The sequence below is a fragment of the Centroberyx affinis genome, unplaced genomic scaffold (genome assembly GCF_046629955.1).
Source record: "Centroberyx affinis isolate AG114_WGS23_722 - 3 ecotype Tasmania unplaced genomic scaffold, CSIRO-AGI_Caff_v1 ptg001267l_1, whole genome shotgun sequence".
NCBI classification, from domain to species: domain Eukaryota; kingdom Metazoa; phylum Chordata; class Actinopteri; order Beryciformes; family Berycidae; genus Centroberyx; species Centroberyx affinis.
The window spans coordinates 32,226-52,500 of record NW_027279776.1 but is presented as its reverse complement, the minus strand read 5'-3'; the positions used below and the strand labels follow the sequence as shown (position 1 = coordinate 52,500).

The following is a 20,275-nucleotide window of genomic DNA, read 5'->3' as shown; positions in this document are numbered from 1 at the left end:
AGCATTTTGGGTTTCCATGCCTTGCTTAACTGTGTGGCTCACAGTCGGTCTGCACCCTCCTGTCAGAGCCAGGGGTGGTGAATCTGCTGTGCCCAATTTTATGGACTCAATGACCCATCAGTAAACCCAAGTCTTTGAAACTGGGTCGGCATCAGGCGGGTTGGGTTGAATTCACTCTGGCTACACTTGATCTACAAACTCCAAATCGGACCTTTTTCACGTTCATTCACATTTTCTGCATTTAGCTGGTGTTTATTCAGTGCAACAGTAGAATAAGCCTCACTTCTAGATCACCAACATCTTAAGCAACAAAAAGTAATGAGTGCAATAGCAAAAATCACATTGACTAGATAATAGCTGTATCAAACACTCCTGTGTGCCTGGGATGATCATGGATGTTGGGTAACTGCAAATAAGGTCCAAGGAGAAAACAAGGGCTTTAGATGAGAGGAAGGTAGAGGACAGGAGTATGTGAGGCTTTGAGTTTTCAGGCTGTGACAAGATGCGGAGCGACTCTGCTGTCCTGACCGGGTTGGGATGGTCACTACACTGTTAGGGAGCCAGGAGAGTGAAGAATCGAGGACTGAGCATGGGCATCGACCCATACAATAATGAAGTGGAATATGATGAATCCACTTGTAGACAGCCATGGAAATATCTGATTTGTGTCACATGAAAAACACTCCTACAGTATTGGTTTTGTCTAGTACAATGTCTTCAGAGGAAAAAACTCATGAAAGACCAGAGGTGAACTGCCATCAGCCCAGCTCTGTTATGAGGAAGTAAAAATAGTAAAAACAAAGTGTCGCTTCTCGTACCCACCACTTGATCAATGCTAGTTTCTGTTGACTCACGTTTTAAACATTTGATAAGAATGCAAATATTGACAGACTTGTTGATGGACTCTCTGTCCTCCAACTGACTTTGTAGTTTGAAAATCTGTTTAATATTGACTGACTTTGTGAAGTGGTGTTCTCTCTCTCTCTCTGTCTCTCTCTCTCTCTCTCTTCCTCTCGTTCACCTTTATATACTCAAATGTAAATGTAAAATGTAGACCATGCATGAATTGAACTGAGAATGCATAGTAATGACTTGCTAAACATAAATCATGTTACACATCAAATACCACTTGAAAGGTACCTGTAATATTTTATGATATTCAGTATTGCTAATATATAACACTACGTGTAATCTCAGATATGTGGTAAGAAAATAACAAAAAACAATTCCAATTCTGTTTCCTGCATGTTATTTCATGCCGACATGACATTTAGCTCTAGGTTTGGCTTCAGAAACCGACCGTATTTGGCCATAACTATAATGACCGCTCAATGTATTCTTTGGCATGGTGGTGTGGCTGAATGATAGTAGTAATATATTGATCCCACAACAGGAAATGTCTTTGTTATTGAAACCCTAACACACAGGACAAAGCACTATCGAGACACTGCCCACGTACAACAGAACACACCGGTGGGCTTAGAAATATACTGTTCAATAACATAGTTCTGTTAAGTCCATCATAACATGATGAGAAGTAAATGGAAAAAGTAGAAAAACTTGAATTACATATTTACATTTGAAATGTTTACATCCTCTCTGGGAACTGCTGCTCTCAGTACTGCAAAATCAAAGCATGAAAAGGACAATGATACTGTTGATCCAATACACAGGTTACGATTTCCATAGGTTAGAAAAGATGTGACCTCGCAGGCTAGATGATCTTCCAGGGAAATGACAATTTGTAATCCATGTTGTGAATTGATAAACAACACATCATCTGGCTTGTGAGCTTTTGGAGTGACGATCATCAACAAATCATCAAAGATCAGTGAGGGGGTAAAGGGAATTTTGCAATGTCACCTCACAAGCAAGATGACCTCTCCTTTTTCTTTTTACCTCACATCCTGGATTCTGATGTTAGGATTGGAAGGCTACCTGTTCAGAAGACTATGGTTGTATTTGCTCAGGTGAGAATATACAGTATGTAGCTGTGAGGGTGAAACAGGGCAGAAAAAACAGGACAATCTACTCAGTCAACCTGGGAAAGGTTAGGTAAAGGTTAAGAAATGACAAATCAATTGAATGACAGATCAATGCAAGATCAACAGCCACTCCTGGGGAATGCCCACTCTTAGACAAGACCATTGATCCATGACTGCTACAGTGTACATTTAGACAGAAATGAAAATGTTAGGTAAAGTACAACTGACCCCAATTCTCTCATTCTTCTCTTTCTTACAGGTGGATCAACACACACACACACACACACACACACACACACACACACACACACACACACACACACACACACACACATATATACAGACTGTCAGTAGAAATACCCTAAAACTCAGCATACTGTATATATTTCAGTTTATGAATTAACGTCAGTATCTTTCTGGTCAGGTATGGTGTGTTCAGCTAGTGGTTGACAAATATGGAATTTTAGTGGTATTGGTACAGGCTGTGAGCTGCCATGCTAAAAAATACAAGCTAAAAAGTAGCAATATGAACATTTAGGCTCACAGAACACGCATGACCAGCTGTGCTAAGAATCAGCTAAGATTGTTTTGGCCTATTTTTTATGTCTAGGTTTTTTTTTTAATGATTCAAAGCTTCCTATCATACAATATAGGATCTATCTCAAAACATCAAAAAATGTTTTAAAAAATATTTTGTAAACCACACATATACAGAGATCTGTGTGTGTGTGTGTATGCGTGAGTGTGTGAAAGAGAGAGAGAGAGAGAGAGAGAGAGATAACGTGTTGACGATTTTCCTATGCAGCAGGTGCTTATTAGAGGGGAAACAGCTATAATCTGTTAGGGAGTGGTGATGTTTATGACAGAGACCAGGCCTCTGTTGATGACTGGACATTGTGCAGTTGCACATGTGAGGTAGAGAGAGAGGTAGAGAGAGAGAGAGAGGTGTAGGTATTTGTTAACTGATCCCCTCATCCATATCTGTGAAGGAGCAGACAGCCTTCAGCGGTCAAAACAGAGAATGAGGAATATTATTATTTGTAACATCACAAAACTTAGAGTCCTTAGAAAATGAAATCTGAAAAAAAAAGCAGTTGTGGAAACTTAAAACAGGCCTATATGGTTCTTTGATTGCAGGGTATAGATACAGAGGTGAGGTACTGTAGAACTGTGGCTGATAAAAGCAAAGACTAATCAACAATACACATTAAAAATAATTCAACATTGCACAAATTCAACTACGCACATTTTGCATCGTTCAACCATTGCACTGAGAGTGAGAGTGGAGTTAAACTCACACTCGAGGCTTGTTGTCAGCTGTCACACCCTCGGCACGCACGTACGCTCTGTTATCAGCAACGCCCTGCTTCACTTCACACCCGCCCATACAGATACAGATACAGATACAGATACAGATACAGACATCCATAACTGGGAGCTGACCAGTACGACCACAGCCGTCTGCTGGGTGAGCGTGTCTTTGTTCACTCCCCCCCCACCCAGAGATTTACAACAGTCGACCACTCACAGTAACTGCTACAACTCAACATTAACTTTCAGACAGCTACTGGATGTCCACCACCACTCATCATCTCCCATTAATGACAGTCATTCACTCTAACACTAAGTACGCTGATTGCCAGTGGTGGAAGAAGTACTGAGATCTTTTACTTAAGTAAAAGTAGCAATACAACAATGTAAAGATACTCCATTACAAGTAAAAGTCCTGCATTCAAAATCTTACTTAAGTAAAAGTACATAAGTATTGGCAGCAAAATGTACTTAGAGTATCAAAGTAAACATACTCATTATGCAAACTGTCCCCATTTAGAGAGTTATGTTTTTCATAAATTATTGGAAAATTAACACTGATTTAAAGTTGTCAACGTGAAGCTAATCTTAACAATTTAGCTATACTTTTGGGTAGTCTATAACAATGCTATTTTATAGTTATTTTTATAAAGATGATCAAATGTTTTAAATATAAAATATTGATCTGAAAAGTAACTATAGCTGTGAAATAAATGTAATGGAGTAAAAAGTACAATATTTCCCTCTAAAATGTAGTGGAGTGTAAGTACAAAGTAGCATAAAATGGAAATACTCAAGTAAAGTACAAGTACCTCAAAATTGTACTTAAGTACAGTACTTGAGTAAATGTACTTAGTTACTTTCCACCACTGCTGATTGCTGACGCAGCTAAATCAGTCATAATAACACTGTTAACGTTCAGATGGCAGCTGCATGCACAGTATAGCTGTTAAAAGATAAGAGGTCACCACTCCGTTCACTGTGCGTGTGTGTGTGTCTCTTAAAATGACCTTTTACATTTTAGACATTACGTTCACTAGCAGTAGAATTCAGCATTCACATGTGACCATAAAGACTCAGCTGTTTTGATTTATGGCTCAGTCTGTCTTTTCTTTGCTGTCCACACCTTTTCTCCCTCTGTTTCCATCTCTCTCTCTCTCTCTCTGGCACTGCACCACATGACTGCCTGACAAAGTCCTTCATCCACACACACTTTATGAAGTTGTAAATCTAACTAGCTTACTATCTAGAGTTGCAGTATAATCACACTCACTTTCCCTCCATTTGCAGTCTTTCCTTTCCCTTTTTCTGTCTTATCTTCTTATCAATAATACTGTAAAAGGGAGGTAATATAATTTATAATGTATGAAAAGCTCAAACGTCCAATCGTACAGATATTCATAATTTTAGTTGAATGTCTATATTGTCCTTTATGAGGGGAGAAAGTTACAACAGTCCAGGGGCTCATAAAACCAAATCCTATTGGAGGGATATGACTGTCAATTTGAAAAATCATTCTCAGTTGCTGAAAAGCTGACTTAGGGGAAATCTGCTTCTCCTCTGTCAGCAGCAATATGCTATAATCAGTCCCAGCCACGCATGAAGGGCTCTGCCTGTTATTTACAGCGTATGTTTAGAGGATCAGTACACAACCTCGCTGCTGTCATTAAATGGGTCATTATGTCTGAAATAGTTCCAACTACAAACTGTTTCTTTACTGTTCATGCTTGTGGTTACACATGGATGACTAAGCTTACATGTATCAGTGTTTTGCCTGCATGTACCTTCTTTCTGTGTGTGTGTGTGTGTGTGTGCGTGTGCTTGCCTGCATGCCTGTATTCTGTGTCTTTCAGTGATGAGTTGTCGGTGGACTCTGTTCCTATTAAAGACTATAACATAAGTCAAGCCGCAGATAAGATGACACAGATAATCAGATAGGCCCAGTTTCCACCGCACCTTAGGCTTCATTCACACAGGGACAAAAGATCAGATTTTTAAGATCTGATGTTCCCATGGGTCTGTAAACAGAGAAAAACATGGGATCTGAATTTAAACAGCCAGTAGAAGATCAGATCTATACCATAAAAGGTATAGATAAGATAAGATAAGATAAAAGGCCTCATTTACATCCATGGCATGAACATAAATGAATGAATCCCAGATAAACTGTAAGTGCACCCAAGATAATGAAGATGGACACCGATCCCATGGCCCAAACCACCTCAGGAAGGCAAAGACACATTTGGCCACATGGATTCCAAAGTGTAAATGCAATAGTGTTTTCAATCCCCATACAACAGCTACTTAAACAGAAATAAATGCTCCCATGAGTAGTTCCTGTTGTTGTGCATGAACAATGATGGCTGAAACAGCCACAGGAAAAAAATAATAGACAGAGTAAAGAACGGTGCTTAAAAGCATTTTAATTTTTCAAAGAACACATTACAAAATATACATCAACATATTAACATTTTTTTCTAAATTTTCCTTCATCACAACATTTTTGCATTCAATCTCCCATTGACACATTTGACAAATGTTATTTTATAAAATCATTGTACTTTGCATTTTTTGTACAGTTCTAAGTCACTGAGAAACTCAAGGGGAACCTTTACATTGTGCTATTGTTCTTAACCACACATTTACCACAGTGTTGGGAAAAAGTTTCTGGCCTGACACTGCTGTTACCAGCAAAACAGCGTTGTCAGTATCCCTCATTGACACTAATAGGTACCACTAACTACAAGCCGGTGTATTACAGGCAGGCACTTGGCATTTAGCGCTGTCCCTTGGCCCGGCTCAACCACAAACCCTCCACTCCTCAGCACAACTTTATCTAAACTTGGAGTGTCCGGTAATCACATGGCCTCAACCCTGTTATACTACCTTGAATTGATAATAATGAGAAATATTAACATTTTGACGTGTTCGTTCGGGGTTCAGTACAGTTCCTCGGCTTGGCTCAAATCAAACCCTTGATGGTTGAAGACAGGTCCAATCTGCCACTTGAAAAGGGGACATTTCAATTCAAATGTCTAAGTGGGGTATCGGCTTCAGACCAGGGACCAGTTATCACACAGTATCAATCATGTTGCACTCGCTTTTTGGTTACACTCAAATGATAACATGCTGGAAAACCATTTTAGGGTAGCTGAGGGACAAATGTTGAAATACTTTTCCCGATAATGTAACACTGTTCCTAGAGAAGAACAATGATAAAATTTGAAAGGTTGGGGTAGTGGTTCCCAGCTCCATGCCTCGGGACCTGAGTGGTTTTCTATCCTACCAGCTGGTTGACTGCATTCACCTGGTGTCCCAGGTCTACATGAGTCCCTGATTAGATGACTACAATGAAAACCAGCAAGGCTCTGGGTCCTGAGCACCGGAGCTGGGAAACACTGTGAGGCTTTGAGATGGCCTGAAGACAGGAGAGTTTGTGCTACAGTGTCAGTATCAACACCACTGGACATGTAGTGTGTGTAAAAAACTTGATGTCTTTACACTTCACATATATATACATACATATTATTATTTTACTTTTAAAGCTTCAGAAGTGTAATGAAACCTACTTAAAAGAAAAAAAAATCAGACCATTTGAGATCTGTTGAGGATCCTTGGAATATGGCAAAAGAATTAGAGACTGGATAGTCTAAAGGCAATGCAACACAGGCAACATTTTGCAGCAATGACTTACAGATCTCCGTCTACATCAGGGATGGGAATTAACAAGTGGGGTAAAAAAAAATCAATGGGAGAACATAGTTTATTACATTAGATGATTTGGTTGTAATTGCTGATTAAAGTGCTTGTGTTGATTCAAAACATTTAAAATTGCATCATTAACCATCACTGACTTCATGCAACAATATAAAGTGTCCAGTATATAAATTAATAAAGTGTACAGCATGAGTGAATCTATGTGCATAATTTCTTACCCGTTTACATACGTGTGTGTGTACGCATTCCTTTATGTGTGTGTGTGTGTCTGCCTGTCTTTAAAAGTCTATACAGTCCTCATACAACATCAGCAGTGGAATGGCCCACACCCTCAGCAAACCAACATGTGTGTGTATGCATTAAAAGCCTATCTGTTCTTCGTACAGTGACAGCACCAACAGGATGGCCCATCCGCTCAGCAGGCCGACATTTTGCAACAGAAACATCAGCCAGGGTCTGCGGTTGCTGACATGGACCATGGTGGGGAGCTGGAGAGAGAGAGAGAGAGAGAGGTATGGAGGGAGGGGGGGTAAAGGAAAAGAGAGAGAAGGTTAATTCAAGATTGTCCACCAAGAATGAACAATAGAAATTTCTTTTTTGTGTGAGGACTCTGTTAGTTCTAAGTTAAGGATAAAACACACTTCTCTTTCTCATTACATCAAATTATAAATACATAACCAATCCTGTGGTGATGGCAGCTATCCATTGTTTGGTAGGTTGGTCTGTCGACACACACGCGCACACACACGCACAACCACACACACACACACACACACACACACACACTCTCTCTCACCATATCAGCCAGTCCCACATATAGAAAGAGTCCTGCAGTGATGGCGGCTATCCACTGTTTGGTCGCGAGGTCGGTGGCGACAGACAGAGCGATGTACAGGCCGATGAACGAGGTCATGGCACTGCCAACATTTAGTAGCAACGCCCTGCGGACAGACACACCGCTGTGGAGCAAAATGGCGAAGTCACCTGGAGAGAAACGGAGGGAGAGGACGAAGTTTGACTGATGCATATACTGGTTCATTTAGACACATTTGAGATAGCCTTTTTATTTCATGAAAAACAATCAGAATTAAAAATTGTATTCCCCTATACAATCCTCACTGTGTATCATGATTGACTTGTGCCTGTGTCTCTCCTTCTCACTGTTTTCATGTAGTTGTTTGTGACAAAGTATAGCTGTCTGTCTGTGTGTGTGTGTGTGTGTGTGTGTGTCTGTCTCACCCAGTTCATGTGGTAGTTCATGGCAGAGTACAGCTAGGGATGTGGCCAAACCAGACCTCCATGACAGGGAGAAAGCGGCACCCATCGCCAAGCCGTCGGCAAAGTTGTGGATCCCATCACCTATAGTTATCATATAGGGCAGAAGACGCTGTTCTAGAGGGGCAGACAGACAGAGAGACAGACAGATAGAGACAGAGAGACAGACAGACAGATAGAAATGGAGACAAGTTATGGCTCCCATCCACAATTATCACTGTTTGAGTGTTTATGTACTACTACTTATGTACTTTATGTGTTAGAAGTAACTTCACTCACCTCTGCTGTGCTCTTTTGGCTTTGGAAATGATACCTTGTTGTCTTCAGAGTCAACCTGAAATGTTTACATTCCATGAAATGTAATTAGTAACATATACACAGATATACTGTAACTGTTAATGACTTCACAGATCATGTGTTTCTCTCGGGACGCAGCTGAGTAGTAGTTAGTAGTGTTCATTTGTAATTTTTACTTACACTAGAGCAAAATACAGCTTATTATGGGTGGGGTTTATTAGAGGCTAGGACAACGGGGCAAAGAACAACAGTTGTGTTTTTTCAAGATGGAGATAAGAATTGTGCACAAATGTCTTAAATTGCAATAGCAATGTACTAAAATGGCATTTGTACTAGTAGTACTATGTACTATTTTCTATTTTGAATATTCAGTACACACAATGGAGCCTATACACTATACTATACTGTTAAGGAATGCTGTCAATCTTGGGAAATCTAAACCCAGTTTCTGTCCTGGGTGATCCGATTGGAAAGAGAAAGAAATTCCTAAAAATTCAGCAAACGATACAGTAAATGCGCTGAAGACACATTGAATCTGATCACCCAAACCACCTGGTGAGATTTGGCCACATTAACAGCAACATACAACAACATGCATGCAACAACATAACAACAACATAACATACCATAACAGATAAATGGATATCAACTAAAATGCACAAATTCGACAAGGGAGATGACTTAACTGTTAAATTTATGGTAATCTTGCATGGCAATCTTAATGCCAGGTGTAAAGGGGCCTAAGTGTTGCTTTCCCTCACACATCAGACACTAGACAGCATTGACTGAATCTGCAGGAACAGTTTCAACAATCAATTCATCTAACAATCAATCTATCTAGATCTGCTTGTGTCGCTTGTCCTCTTGATTAGTATTTCTGATTAGTATTCCCAAACGTCACTGTGTGTATTTGTGTGTGCCGCTCACCAGGTCTGCTTTTGATACCGACTGCAATTTGTCTTTCTGTTTCATCTCCTGTCGGTACATCTCTAAAACCGTCCCATGGTCACAGTGGTGAGGCTCTGATTCCTCCTATAGAGAGAGAGAGAGAGAGAGAGAGAGAGAGAGAGAGAGAGAGAGAGAGAGAGAGAGAGAGAGAGAGAGAGAGAGAGAGAGAGAGAGAGAGAGAGAGAGAGAGAGAGAGAGAGAGAGAGAGAGAGAGATTGTGAGAAAAAAAGGCAAAGCAAAGCAGTGAGGAGAGAGAATGTAGTAAAAGTAAGAGAAAGAGAGAAGACAGGGAGGAGGAGATGGAGAGGAGGGAGATGTAGTTGATACAGCTATAGCTGATCCTGAGTAAAAATAAAATGATTTGAGCAATAAGTCCTTGAAAGAATTAAATCTTTGAACATTGCTGTACAATTTGGGATACATTATTATTTTATATTATTCATGATTTTGTTGTCCTAATTTAGGTCAAAAGACATGTGATGTTTGAAAAGTCACATAGCCTTCTAACCTTCTAAAAATCCAGGAAATGAAGTTTGTTTGCTAAGTTAATATAACTTGAGGATCGTTGGTTTGCTAAAGCCAGCTACCTAATTTTCTATGTTATCATTATAATAAAGTTCTTAGATATGACCCAGGAGTTTATATATTGTAGCCCAGGGGAAGGAACTGATTCAGGGAATGAAAAAAGATGGAATATTATATTTTTTATTTTTTTTTGGAGGAATGGTGTGTAAACAGTGTGTTTATGTTGATATTCCCGACTCCATGATACTGTGGGTGATGGTAATGTTTATGTATGTTATTGCTTCTTACCCCGTGATGATGTGGATGATGGTGATGATTATCTCTACGTGTGACCAGAGAGAAGATCGTTTCCATCAGGTAAAAGTAGTAGATCCCAGCCAACACCACCAACATCTTGTAGATGTAGTCTGAACTGTCATCCTGGTGATTGTGGAATGAATGTTGTGCGCTGCCATCGTTTGAGTGCACATGCAGACCTAGAAACTGGACACACAGACCAAAAGAAGATCACTTTGAGCTTAGAGTCAGCAGTTGTGAAAGTGCAAAAGTCAAAACAATAGAACGGCATACAAAAACTGCCATAATCATTAGAGACATGGCCATGGTTAAAGTCCTACTTTTTACTGCATGCATTGTGTGGAAATCGACACTCTGCACATCTGGTTTTGGCAGCTCTATGACGCCTTCCGGGTACTTGTGGAGAATAGTAAACTGGCTAGCATTGTTAAATAAATTCTTACCCTTTTACAGTCTCCTGGCAGCAGAAAGAGACAAATATATAAAAGGTCAACATAGCAATCATAACAGGCTTACAAAAACACAAAAGAGATGTTAAGATCTGTTTCACCAATTTAAAAATTCACAAGCAGTGTATTTTTTGTGCTCAACCCTGCTGCTCCACGTGTGAGAGGGATAATTTGTTAAAATACTTGAACTAAAAAAAAGCAAACACTGTATATTTAAACTGTCTATCATTTAACCACTCACCATGGGCAGCAGGTGCAGCAAGGCATCCCCAGTGAGCGAACCTACAGCCAGGCTGATGCAAAACTGGATACACAACTGGAAGACGCTGGAACACAAAGTACACAGCAGCACCACGATGCCAATCATGGACGTCAGCGTTATCACCACGTTGGCTATGGTTGCATAGAGGTATCCTAAGAGAGAGAGAGAGAGAGAGAAAACTTTTTGGCTATGGTCATTCGCAAGAAGTAAGAGAAGTAGAGGAGACGCACAACTCTCTTTCTCTCTCTCACTAACTGATATCCTATTGGTTTACACTTTTGAATGATCCCTCCCTGCGTTATGTCCCACCCCAACATCCTGTTCAACAGGAAATACATCACATTAAGGAAGCAACAGGCTCTCAAAATGCCACTTCACTGGGACTTTAAAGTCACAAGGAACCAGTATTTTGATGGAGTCTTTCTTCTGTTATTTGATGTATTTGAATTTGAAGCAGGAAAATAGGTGGAAAATAACACTACTGTATCATTAGAGTGAAAAGACACTGGTGGCATGGTGGCCAAGTGGCAAGGTGTTGGTCTTGTAAACCAAAGATCATGGGTTCAATCCCCATCCATGCCTTTATAGTGTCACTGATCCTCATAACCCCAAGCAAACATGCATGATTAGCTCTACAAGCAGCTCCTTACCTAGCAAACAAGCCCCTGTGGGGTTTTTGTGGGCAGCGTGGGCTGGGGAAAACCCACTCTAAACCCACAAGGGCCCATGTGGGGCCCACAGTCTTTTCCCACCTATGGGCCCTGTATGGGTTTTTTGTGGGCGAATCAATTCAGAAGACCTAACTATGATACTGTGTGACAATTATTATCATGTTATTTTAGAAAAACTTTTCACTTTCACAGTCAGTGTTCTTACTTTGGATAATGCTAGTCACCTACTATCACTCAACATAGTGTATGCTAAAGCGTTAGCATGGAGCTACCATCACTCAATATAGTGTACGCTACAGTGTTAGCATGGAGCTACCACTCTCAATCATGGAGACGGCATATGTGTATAATCTAGGAGTTGTTTCTCCAGTCCCATAACACACACACACACACACCATTACTTACTCTCAGTCTTGGTAAGCTCATCTTGTTGTGGCGTTTTTGGGATGCTGATGCAGGCTCCACTCAGGATCTGCTGCAGCAGTGCGGGGCTGAGCCGGGCCAAGTCGGACCGATCCAGGCCAGACGCAGCAGAACCGTTGCTCACCAAGCCGTGGATCAGTACCAGCTCTTCAGCCGAGAAACAACTCTGGGACGGGGAAAGCAATGTAGCACAAAGTGGAGTACTGTTGGAACTCCGCTCTGACCTCATGGATAGTACACTGTGATTTTAAAGTCAAATTTAACGTTAGCTGGCCCTCATATATGTGTTCACCACAACCACCACACAACTCTTTTTGAAACATAAATGAAAAACGCAGAAAAAAACCTTTCAGCTCTGTTGTAGTTTATTTAGTATACTATATGTTATTTGTACTTTTAGTACAAGTTGCATTTCTGCTGGTAAGAAGATGGAAGCAAACACAAAATCACTACAAATACCCAGAACAGCTGATATTGAGAAAGAGCACATATGAGACGAATACAGTTTAAAATCTATCAATGCAATATGAAAGTGAAATATCCATCTGTATCCCAGGTCACTGTAATGCACACATTCTTTATCTGCTGATCTTAACGCTTCAAAGTTATAGCTTGTAAATATTTGGAATAAATAAAAAAAATACCACACACCACCATCACTAGTAAAAACAGGATGTCTACAGTATACAGGTATGTGTATGTATGCATACCTGCTCCCAGGTGTTGTTTCTCCCATGTCCCGTCTTCGTGTTCATGATGGTTCCTCTTCTTCAGTCTTGGACCGCTGTGGTCATGATCAGTGTGTTCATCTTCCTTGTGCCCGTGTTCATGCTCATGCTCATGCTCATGCTCCAGGCTCGGTCCCAGCTTCAGGCTCCTCATGAGAGCCTTTAGGTCTACAGAACACAAACACAAACTACAGTTGAACAAAGCAGTGCCCAGATTCACATGGGTTACCAACAAATTCATAGCAAGAGCTGATGTCTCGTCTAATGTTTCCCACCCAAAGCATCTGCTGCTATCTTAAAAACAGAGGTGTCTTGGTATATAATGTGCACGGTTTATTTTTAAAAGAACAGATGCAACCAAAATAACATGGAGCAAGCAACTTGTTTATTGTGTTGCATCACAGTATTTAGCTAAACCTGTCATTAATTGGAGCAGTTTGGTACACAAAAAAACAAAAGAACAGCAATGTGTAATTTGTGTTTCAGAGAAAAATCACTAGAAGCTCAAACATTTCCCATTGGCCAAGAATTTAATGCTGCTTGCAGACAAAGATACTTCCAGGAAATGTTACTGGAATATGTGAATTAATGCAGTTACCCTACAGATTAAAATTAGTGTTCTGAGTGGTTACCTCACTGGCCATACTGTCTCTATTCACCTTATGTTTCTGGGGAACTGGGACGCTGGGCTGCTGGTCATTTTGTAATCTCACTTCTGTTTTACAGTGGAAGTGACATTACAACTGCTTTGTTTATGCTGAACTTCTTGCTCGCTTGCTATAATTAACAATTTAATCAAATCAATTTGCTTTTGTAGTTCCTCATAGTGGCACCATCCACTCCAAGGGACAGTAAGTAATTGAAAATGTCCCAGTAGGTTATTTTGGGCCACTTTCGCATGTCATCCACCCAATCAGTAATAGTAGATGGATGCAGTACAGTTACACCATCCGATTGCCGCAGTTTAGATGATGTAAGTTCCCATATTTCATTCATTCATTGTTTCCATATTGACAAGCAAACATTCAAGCTAGGTGGCATTTAACCGGAAGGGCGATTACAACTGAGTCTGAACTGGAAGATAGCAAAGTGGGCGGAGCAACATGTGGTGTATACCCTCACCAAACTTAATTAATGGCTCTGTCCCATGTGCTCTTGAGCAAGGATGTTCTGCGGCTCTGTCTATGTGTGTGTATGTGTGTGTATGTGTGTGTATGTGTGTGTATTTGTGCGCTTGTTGGACATTTACCACTGATGGTGAAATTCTCAGACCCGATCTGCTCCACGATGTAGTCCAGGAAGAAGCTCTCCTCAGGCAGGGGACGGCTGATGAAGCAGTGACCCTGCAAGGCGTGATACAGGACGCGCCCCAAAACTGCGCCTACTTCCTCTCTCTGGCCAGCGCCTGCTGATGATGCGTTGACTTCTGCCATGATGTCACTAGCTGTTACAAAGCTCTGGTTACCACAGTGATAAGGAGGAGGAAGAGGAGGAGGGACAACGAGAAGGAAAATATGAGTATAATAAGGAAGAGAAGAGAGTCTTACTCATTAACTGAACTAGACTAGAGGCAGTTTTTAACAGGTTTTAACAATGTCAACAACTCACTGGGCTATTTTTGACCTACTTTGTGTTATAATCAACAGTTAGGCTGGTCACCATACTTCTGCACCATTAAGGACAATTTGTTCTGTCAGTGTTGTCTTAATTGTATATTGTGACTTTGCCTCCAGATAGGAGACAAAGTAGGTTGAGAAGGGAATGACTAGTTCAGTTGATTTATCTCTACTGTGGTGATGCATCAGAGCTAGTTTAATATCTGACATTACATTTAGTGTAATGTCAGGGTGTTCTTCATTATGGGTACAACGGTGATGTGGCCAAGTACAAGGCAAAGCTGAGTAGGCCTACTGCTGGCATCAACTGAGTAAGATAAGTAAGATATGGGAAGTAATAAATGTGATAAAGTACTGCAAGTACCCATTATCACAGTAAAGCACACCCTCTAGGGTACTGTTGCTTAAATACAAGTGTTAGCAATGGATGCGCATGACATCTGAAAAAAAATAAATCTCCAATGCATAGTATATTTAGAAAAGAACAAAAAAAACAACAGAAAGCTAAAATCACTAACTAACTCCCTGGGGTAGTGCCATAGACTTACAGAGTTTGGCTGTTGTGATTTTCAGTGGCATTTGTTTTCCACAGACTAACAAAAAAAAAAAAGAAATCTTTAGATTTGGTTTACCAACAAAGCATAATTTGCAGTAATCTTTTGCTTACCTCGTGTTGTGAGGGCTTATAGTGTTCCTCGAGCTCTTGAAGCAGAGCCTCCAATCCATGAACGTCTATATGCTCATGCTGATGCTCTTCTTCATGGGCGTGGTTATGGAGCGGTCCGTCTGCCTCTTCGTGGTCTCGATGCGGTCCGTTCTCCTCCTGGTGGTGTTCATGGTGCTCCTCATGTGTGATTCTGTGGAGGAAGTGTTCGGTCTCCTCTCCCCACCTCCCCTCCCTTGCTGCCGTACAGGCAGCGGCAGGAGAGCTCAGGTAGAAGAGACAGCCGGCTGCTACAGCAGAGAACTCAGATATGCTCACAATTACTTCTCCTCCTCCTTCTTCTGTTTCTCCTTCTCCATGGATGGAGTGATTGCTGATCAGCTGGTCAATGCTCTCTGTTAGATTACACTACACACACACACACACACACACACACACACACACACACACATAGAAGAGCAGGTCCATGCAAACACACACATACACACAAAAAAAGTGTAAAAGAATTAAAGTTGTCACTTAAACTCACCCCTCAGGTTCCAATACTATTATTGATGTCCTTAAAGAAATTGCTTCTCAGTTAGTGAATTCATTGGCGATATAGTTGTTTCCTCTCAAACTCACTGCTCACAGCTATATCAACTGATTATTACTCGACAACATCACTCTCAAACACTGGGGTTGGCGCGGTCACAGCAAATGCAAGGGAACAACAGCCCTTATTAGCATGAATAACATCTATAGCGCAAGAACAAAGTCCAAAACTACAGAGGTCTTGAACAAATTAAATCAGTTCAATATTGACTCATTTCTTTGGTTTTGTTCATGCTAGTGCTACACAGTAGGTGTGTGTGAAAATCACTTCATTGTTAGATCCAACAATGAACAAAAGGTCAGATTTACACAGAATATGCATTTTGAATTAACCACCATATAACTATTCATAGGTGAAGTCACAGTGGCTCAAAGCTCACTCACTTATGGTTTTGTCCGCATTATTACGAGTCAGGTTGGACTGGGTTTGTTTCATTCATTCATTTTCTTGACCCACTTAACCCTTTTCAGGGTCATGGGGGGCTGGAGCCTATCCCAGCATGCATTGAGCGGAAGGCAGGGCGACACACAGGACAGGCCACCAGTCCAGGTGGACAATCCCTCACGTTCATACCTATGGATCAATTTACAGTCTCAAATCTACCTGACCTGGTTGTCTTTGGGCTGTAGGAGGAAACCCATGTGAACACAGGGAGAGCATGCAAACTCTGCACAGAAAGTCCTTCTTGCTGTGTGGCGATTGTGTCACTAGATTACTTCAACTCCACAGGGAAATACACTATCTACCATTTGAAAAATGTCACGCCTACTAGGCTGCAGTTATCAACTACCTTAACATTTTTGCCGGCAAAATAGTAATGTTTTTCGGGTCTGTGTCCTTGAAATATCATTTTTGGGATTTAAGGTGGCATGTTTCCCCAAAATGTAATGTAATGCTAGCCCATCACAGAAGTAAGACATTTTACTGTATGATTGCTGCACCTCTGCACTACTAGTGTGAAACATAATGGTTTTGTTTACATGGTTGGATCCATAGATTTGGCAGTACAATAAATTAAGACTTTCACTCCAAACTGAGAATTCAATCATCTGGAAAATGTGATATCTGCCCCTAAAAAAAAAAGAATTCTGGCATTAAAATAAAATTCACTATGTAATATTGCTGGAGTTATTGGTTATCTACACGACTTTTCTTACAAAATATTTTAGACAGAATAATCACTTGTAATCAAATTTTGAGCAATGAATTTCAGGTGTTTTTCAAGTTGCATATGTGGTATTCTGGAATGAAACCTAATTAAGCACCAAATCGACTGTTGGGCTACTGTGACTCACACCGGTTTAGAGTTTAATCATCCCCATCACTCTGTCCTGCCATTTGGATTGGGAACATTCCATTCCTTAGATATGATACTGAAAAAAAAAACAAGGCCACAGCCTTTTCTCTCCTAAACAACATGGGGGCAAGATAAGGATATAAAAAGGAGGAATCACCTATGAACTATGTAGTAACACCCACCTATTCTAACCTAGAATCTATGACAGAGGGAGAGTGGGAATGAAAAAAGTCAGTAAGGAGAGGATTCATTGTTGAACTATTAATTCTACTGAGGCTCACCCACCCAACTCTTTTTTAAGATTATGTTTTTCCTTTATTAGATAGTGTTTTAAGTAGAGAGAGAGAGACAGTAAAGACAGGGAGAGAGACAGGGAGATGACATGTGACCAAGGTCCTGGGTCGGATTCGAACATAGGACGTCGTTTACATGGTACACACCTTAAACCGTTGAGCACCCCCCTCCCCCACCCCCACCCCCACCCCCACCCACCCCCACCCAGCTCTGACCCAAACACAACAGTAGGACTTCTCTACTAGTATAAAATTACATAAGAGGATTACAAAAGGGCTTCCCATTTTTAGACATTATAAGCCGTTTTATTAAATTGTGTCACATAAGAAGGAGGTGAGAGGGAGAGGATATTATGAAATTGTAATAGGAGAGAGAGAAAAACATGCAACAAAGGTTGTGAGCCCACAAGGTCAAACAGTATCCAACTCTGTGTCACCCTGACTTTTTAAAACTTTCACTCCAGGTCATAATGCACTTTATCATTTTATTGGATCCCTTATAAGTTTTAATTACCTGTTACATGACAGCTCACTACAGTGGATATTACCAGCTCTGCTCATTCACTTCTATATACTTTATTGCTTTATTTGATCTCTTTTCACTTGTAATGTTTTTAGATCACTGTTAGATAACTGACCGCATTATCACACAGGCGCTGCTCATTCACTACTGAACAATATATGCTATTTTTTTTTTTACCTCTTCATTTTTTATGGTCAGTTATATCTCTGCCAACCACCTTAGTTGATTGACAGAAGATATTATCGATCATGCATTGTTCATTCACGTTGATTACCGCTGACGAACAGGAAGTCCAAGGACTCCACTCTTCCATTCAGAGACACTGATAGAGAAATTTTCTCCAGGTTGCACCCTGCTCCGGTGCTATCAGGTGCTGGCTGCAAATACGTAACAGTGCCCTCCATAACATTAGCATGATGAGATGTGCAACATTAAAGACGTCAGCCAGTCCAGTTACTGGGCAATGGTCAGGATCTGAATTCTCTGTGGAGCCAACATGTCTGCCAGTGAAAACTGCAGTTACCAAACTGTGTAAATCTATGGCTCTGGGTGTTTGGACTGGGCAAGGGTCCAATTTGGAGGGCAGCTTCCTTTGTTTCTATGGGTTTATAATGGGGTTTGAGGAAATATAATAACAATAATGATAATAATAATAATAATAATAATAAATAGTGTTATCTTGTTTATTTACCAAAATGTCTTTGCATTTATTTCCCTCACAGGCATGTGTGTGTGTGTGTGTGTATTGTGGGGTGAGTGGTTTTTGTGTTAAATGCTCATGTAAGCATTACACTTTTTCAGCTACAGGGACCAAAAACAAGTAACCTACATTTATTATCTTGACTTTGGTCCCAGTCCATTTAAAAAAAAAAAAAAAAAGAGATATTTTCAGGGCAAAAATCTTAATTTCTTTTGGAAAACAGAATAAATCTTAGCAGTGCGTTATCATTGTAGTTAACCAGGCAGCAGCATTATTATGGTAATCCGTTAAAAAAGTCTGACCAAACCTGCTGACTAGATTCAATAAAAGGACAGCACATTTCCCGGACAACAAGGTTTCATTACAGAAACGATTCCTTCAGGGGGAAAAAATCCTTCATTGAGAAACTCCTGTTGTCACTGCAGTTAGACGGAGGCGCGCAACAGGTGCGCACTGCACACATTGAATAAACTGTTTTTTTTTTAAATCTGACAAAGTTTGGCTTTTGGCTATACGCTAGGTAAAAAGCTATTCTAATCTTTTGGAGGAAAATATACGGGATCACTATGGAGTAATCCGCTTTAGGCTCTAATTGCAGCAACTCCAAATTCAACAAAGGGATACCCAAAGTTTTTCATATCAAGGAACCTCAAATAGATGCACATTAGACCACAGACCCCAGTTTGACAATATTTAGTCCTATGGAACCCATTCTGACTTTTTTTTTTGTTTCTAGATATGATTTAGTAACCTAAAGCCGTGGATAACTCTTAAGTTACCAGTGAGAATGACACCAAATATAAAAAAATTCTTAAACGTTCTCTCACTCTTCCCGGGAGTTAAATAATAATAGGCTAATTATAGCGAAATTCACCTATTCCTCATTTCGCCGTGGATCCACTGAATCAAACCCTCGTATTTCCACACTGTTCCCAATAACCTGCACCTAGGCTACATGACCAGATTAATAGGATAAAGCCTATATCTGCGCATTTTACTAACAAAAAAAAAACATAAACGAAAAGCAACTGAAAAAGGAAAAAAAAATCCCTCGTGGAGAAATCCACTTTATCGTCTTAGCCTGGCTAACAGCTTTTGGACCTCGACCTCTTTCGAAAGGACCTGCACCTGCACTAGCTACCCACCTATCTGCCTGAGACCGCGGAGTTAGCCTAATAAAGCTTACCTTTTCACACGGCACCTCGCCGCACTGCACACGGTTCTCCAGTATGTTAAAAAGGGAGCGAACGGACTCCTCTGTCAGATTCTGTTGTCCTGGAGACACCACACCGATCACATCCCTGTAGGCCTCCTCCAACGCGGGCGAACCCGACACGGAACCGAACGAACCTAAGCTAGCAAACAGGCAGAGAAGTAGCATGGACGGAAACATCGTTTTTAAGAGTTCCCCTCGAACCATTTCTGTCTTAAAACAAATATTAATTTAAAAAAAAGAAGAAAAAAAAGGTGAGGTTTAACGGTTCTAATAGTAAGCTGAGAGAGTCCAAGAAAATTCTGTCTTTCTGTCACATCCAGACACACATGGCAGTACACAGACCTCGGCATGAAGCTTTTATCGGTTTAAAAAAGACTGGAAGCTCTGGACCTGGACTCTCTGATTGGCTGAGACGTGGCTAGCGTCATCCTATACCTGTCCATTACATAGGAGCCCATTCTCAACAGTGCAGGGCTGGAAAGG

The 20,275-nt window shown here is 40.6% G+C and overlaps 1 protein-coding gene and 1 non-coding gene across 2 annotated transcripts; one reads left to right on the top strand and one right to left on the bottom strand.

Annotated features, from left to right (window-relative positions):
- Positions 1–5,788: 5,788 nt before the first annotated feature.
- Positions 5,789–20,029, bottom strand: slc39a4 (solute carrier family 39 member 4). The gene is made up of 12 exons (XM_071525096.1): positions 19,763–20,029; positions 15,172–15,576; positions 14,138–14,345; positions 12,875–13,056; positions 12,143–12,326; positions 11,046–11,218; positions 10,347–10,541; positions 9,513–9,617; positions 8,568–8,622; positions 8,253–8,405; positions 7,810–7,997; positions 5,789–7,501 (listed from the first exon to the last, which is right to left on the bottom strand). The coding sequence occupies exons 1-12, from the start codon at positions 19,994–19,996 to the stop codon at positions 7,373–7,375; spliced, it is 2,211 nt and encodes a 736-aa protein (XP_071381197.1). The 5' UTR covers positions 19,997–20,029; the 3' UTR covers positions 5,789–7,372.
- trnat-ugu (transfer RNA threonine (anticodon UGU)) lies at positions 11,577–11,648 on the top strand. The gene has a single exon. It is a non-coding gene; the product is annotated as a tRNA-Thr (tRNA).
- Positions 20,030–20,275: the final 246 nt, after the last annotated feature.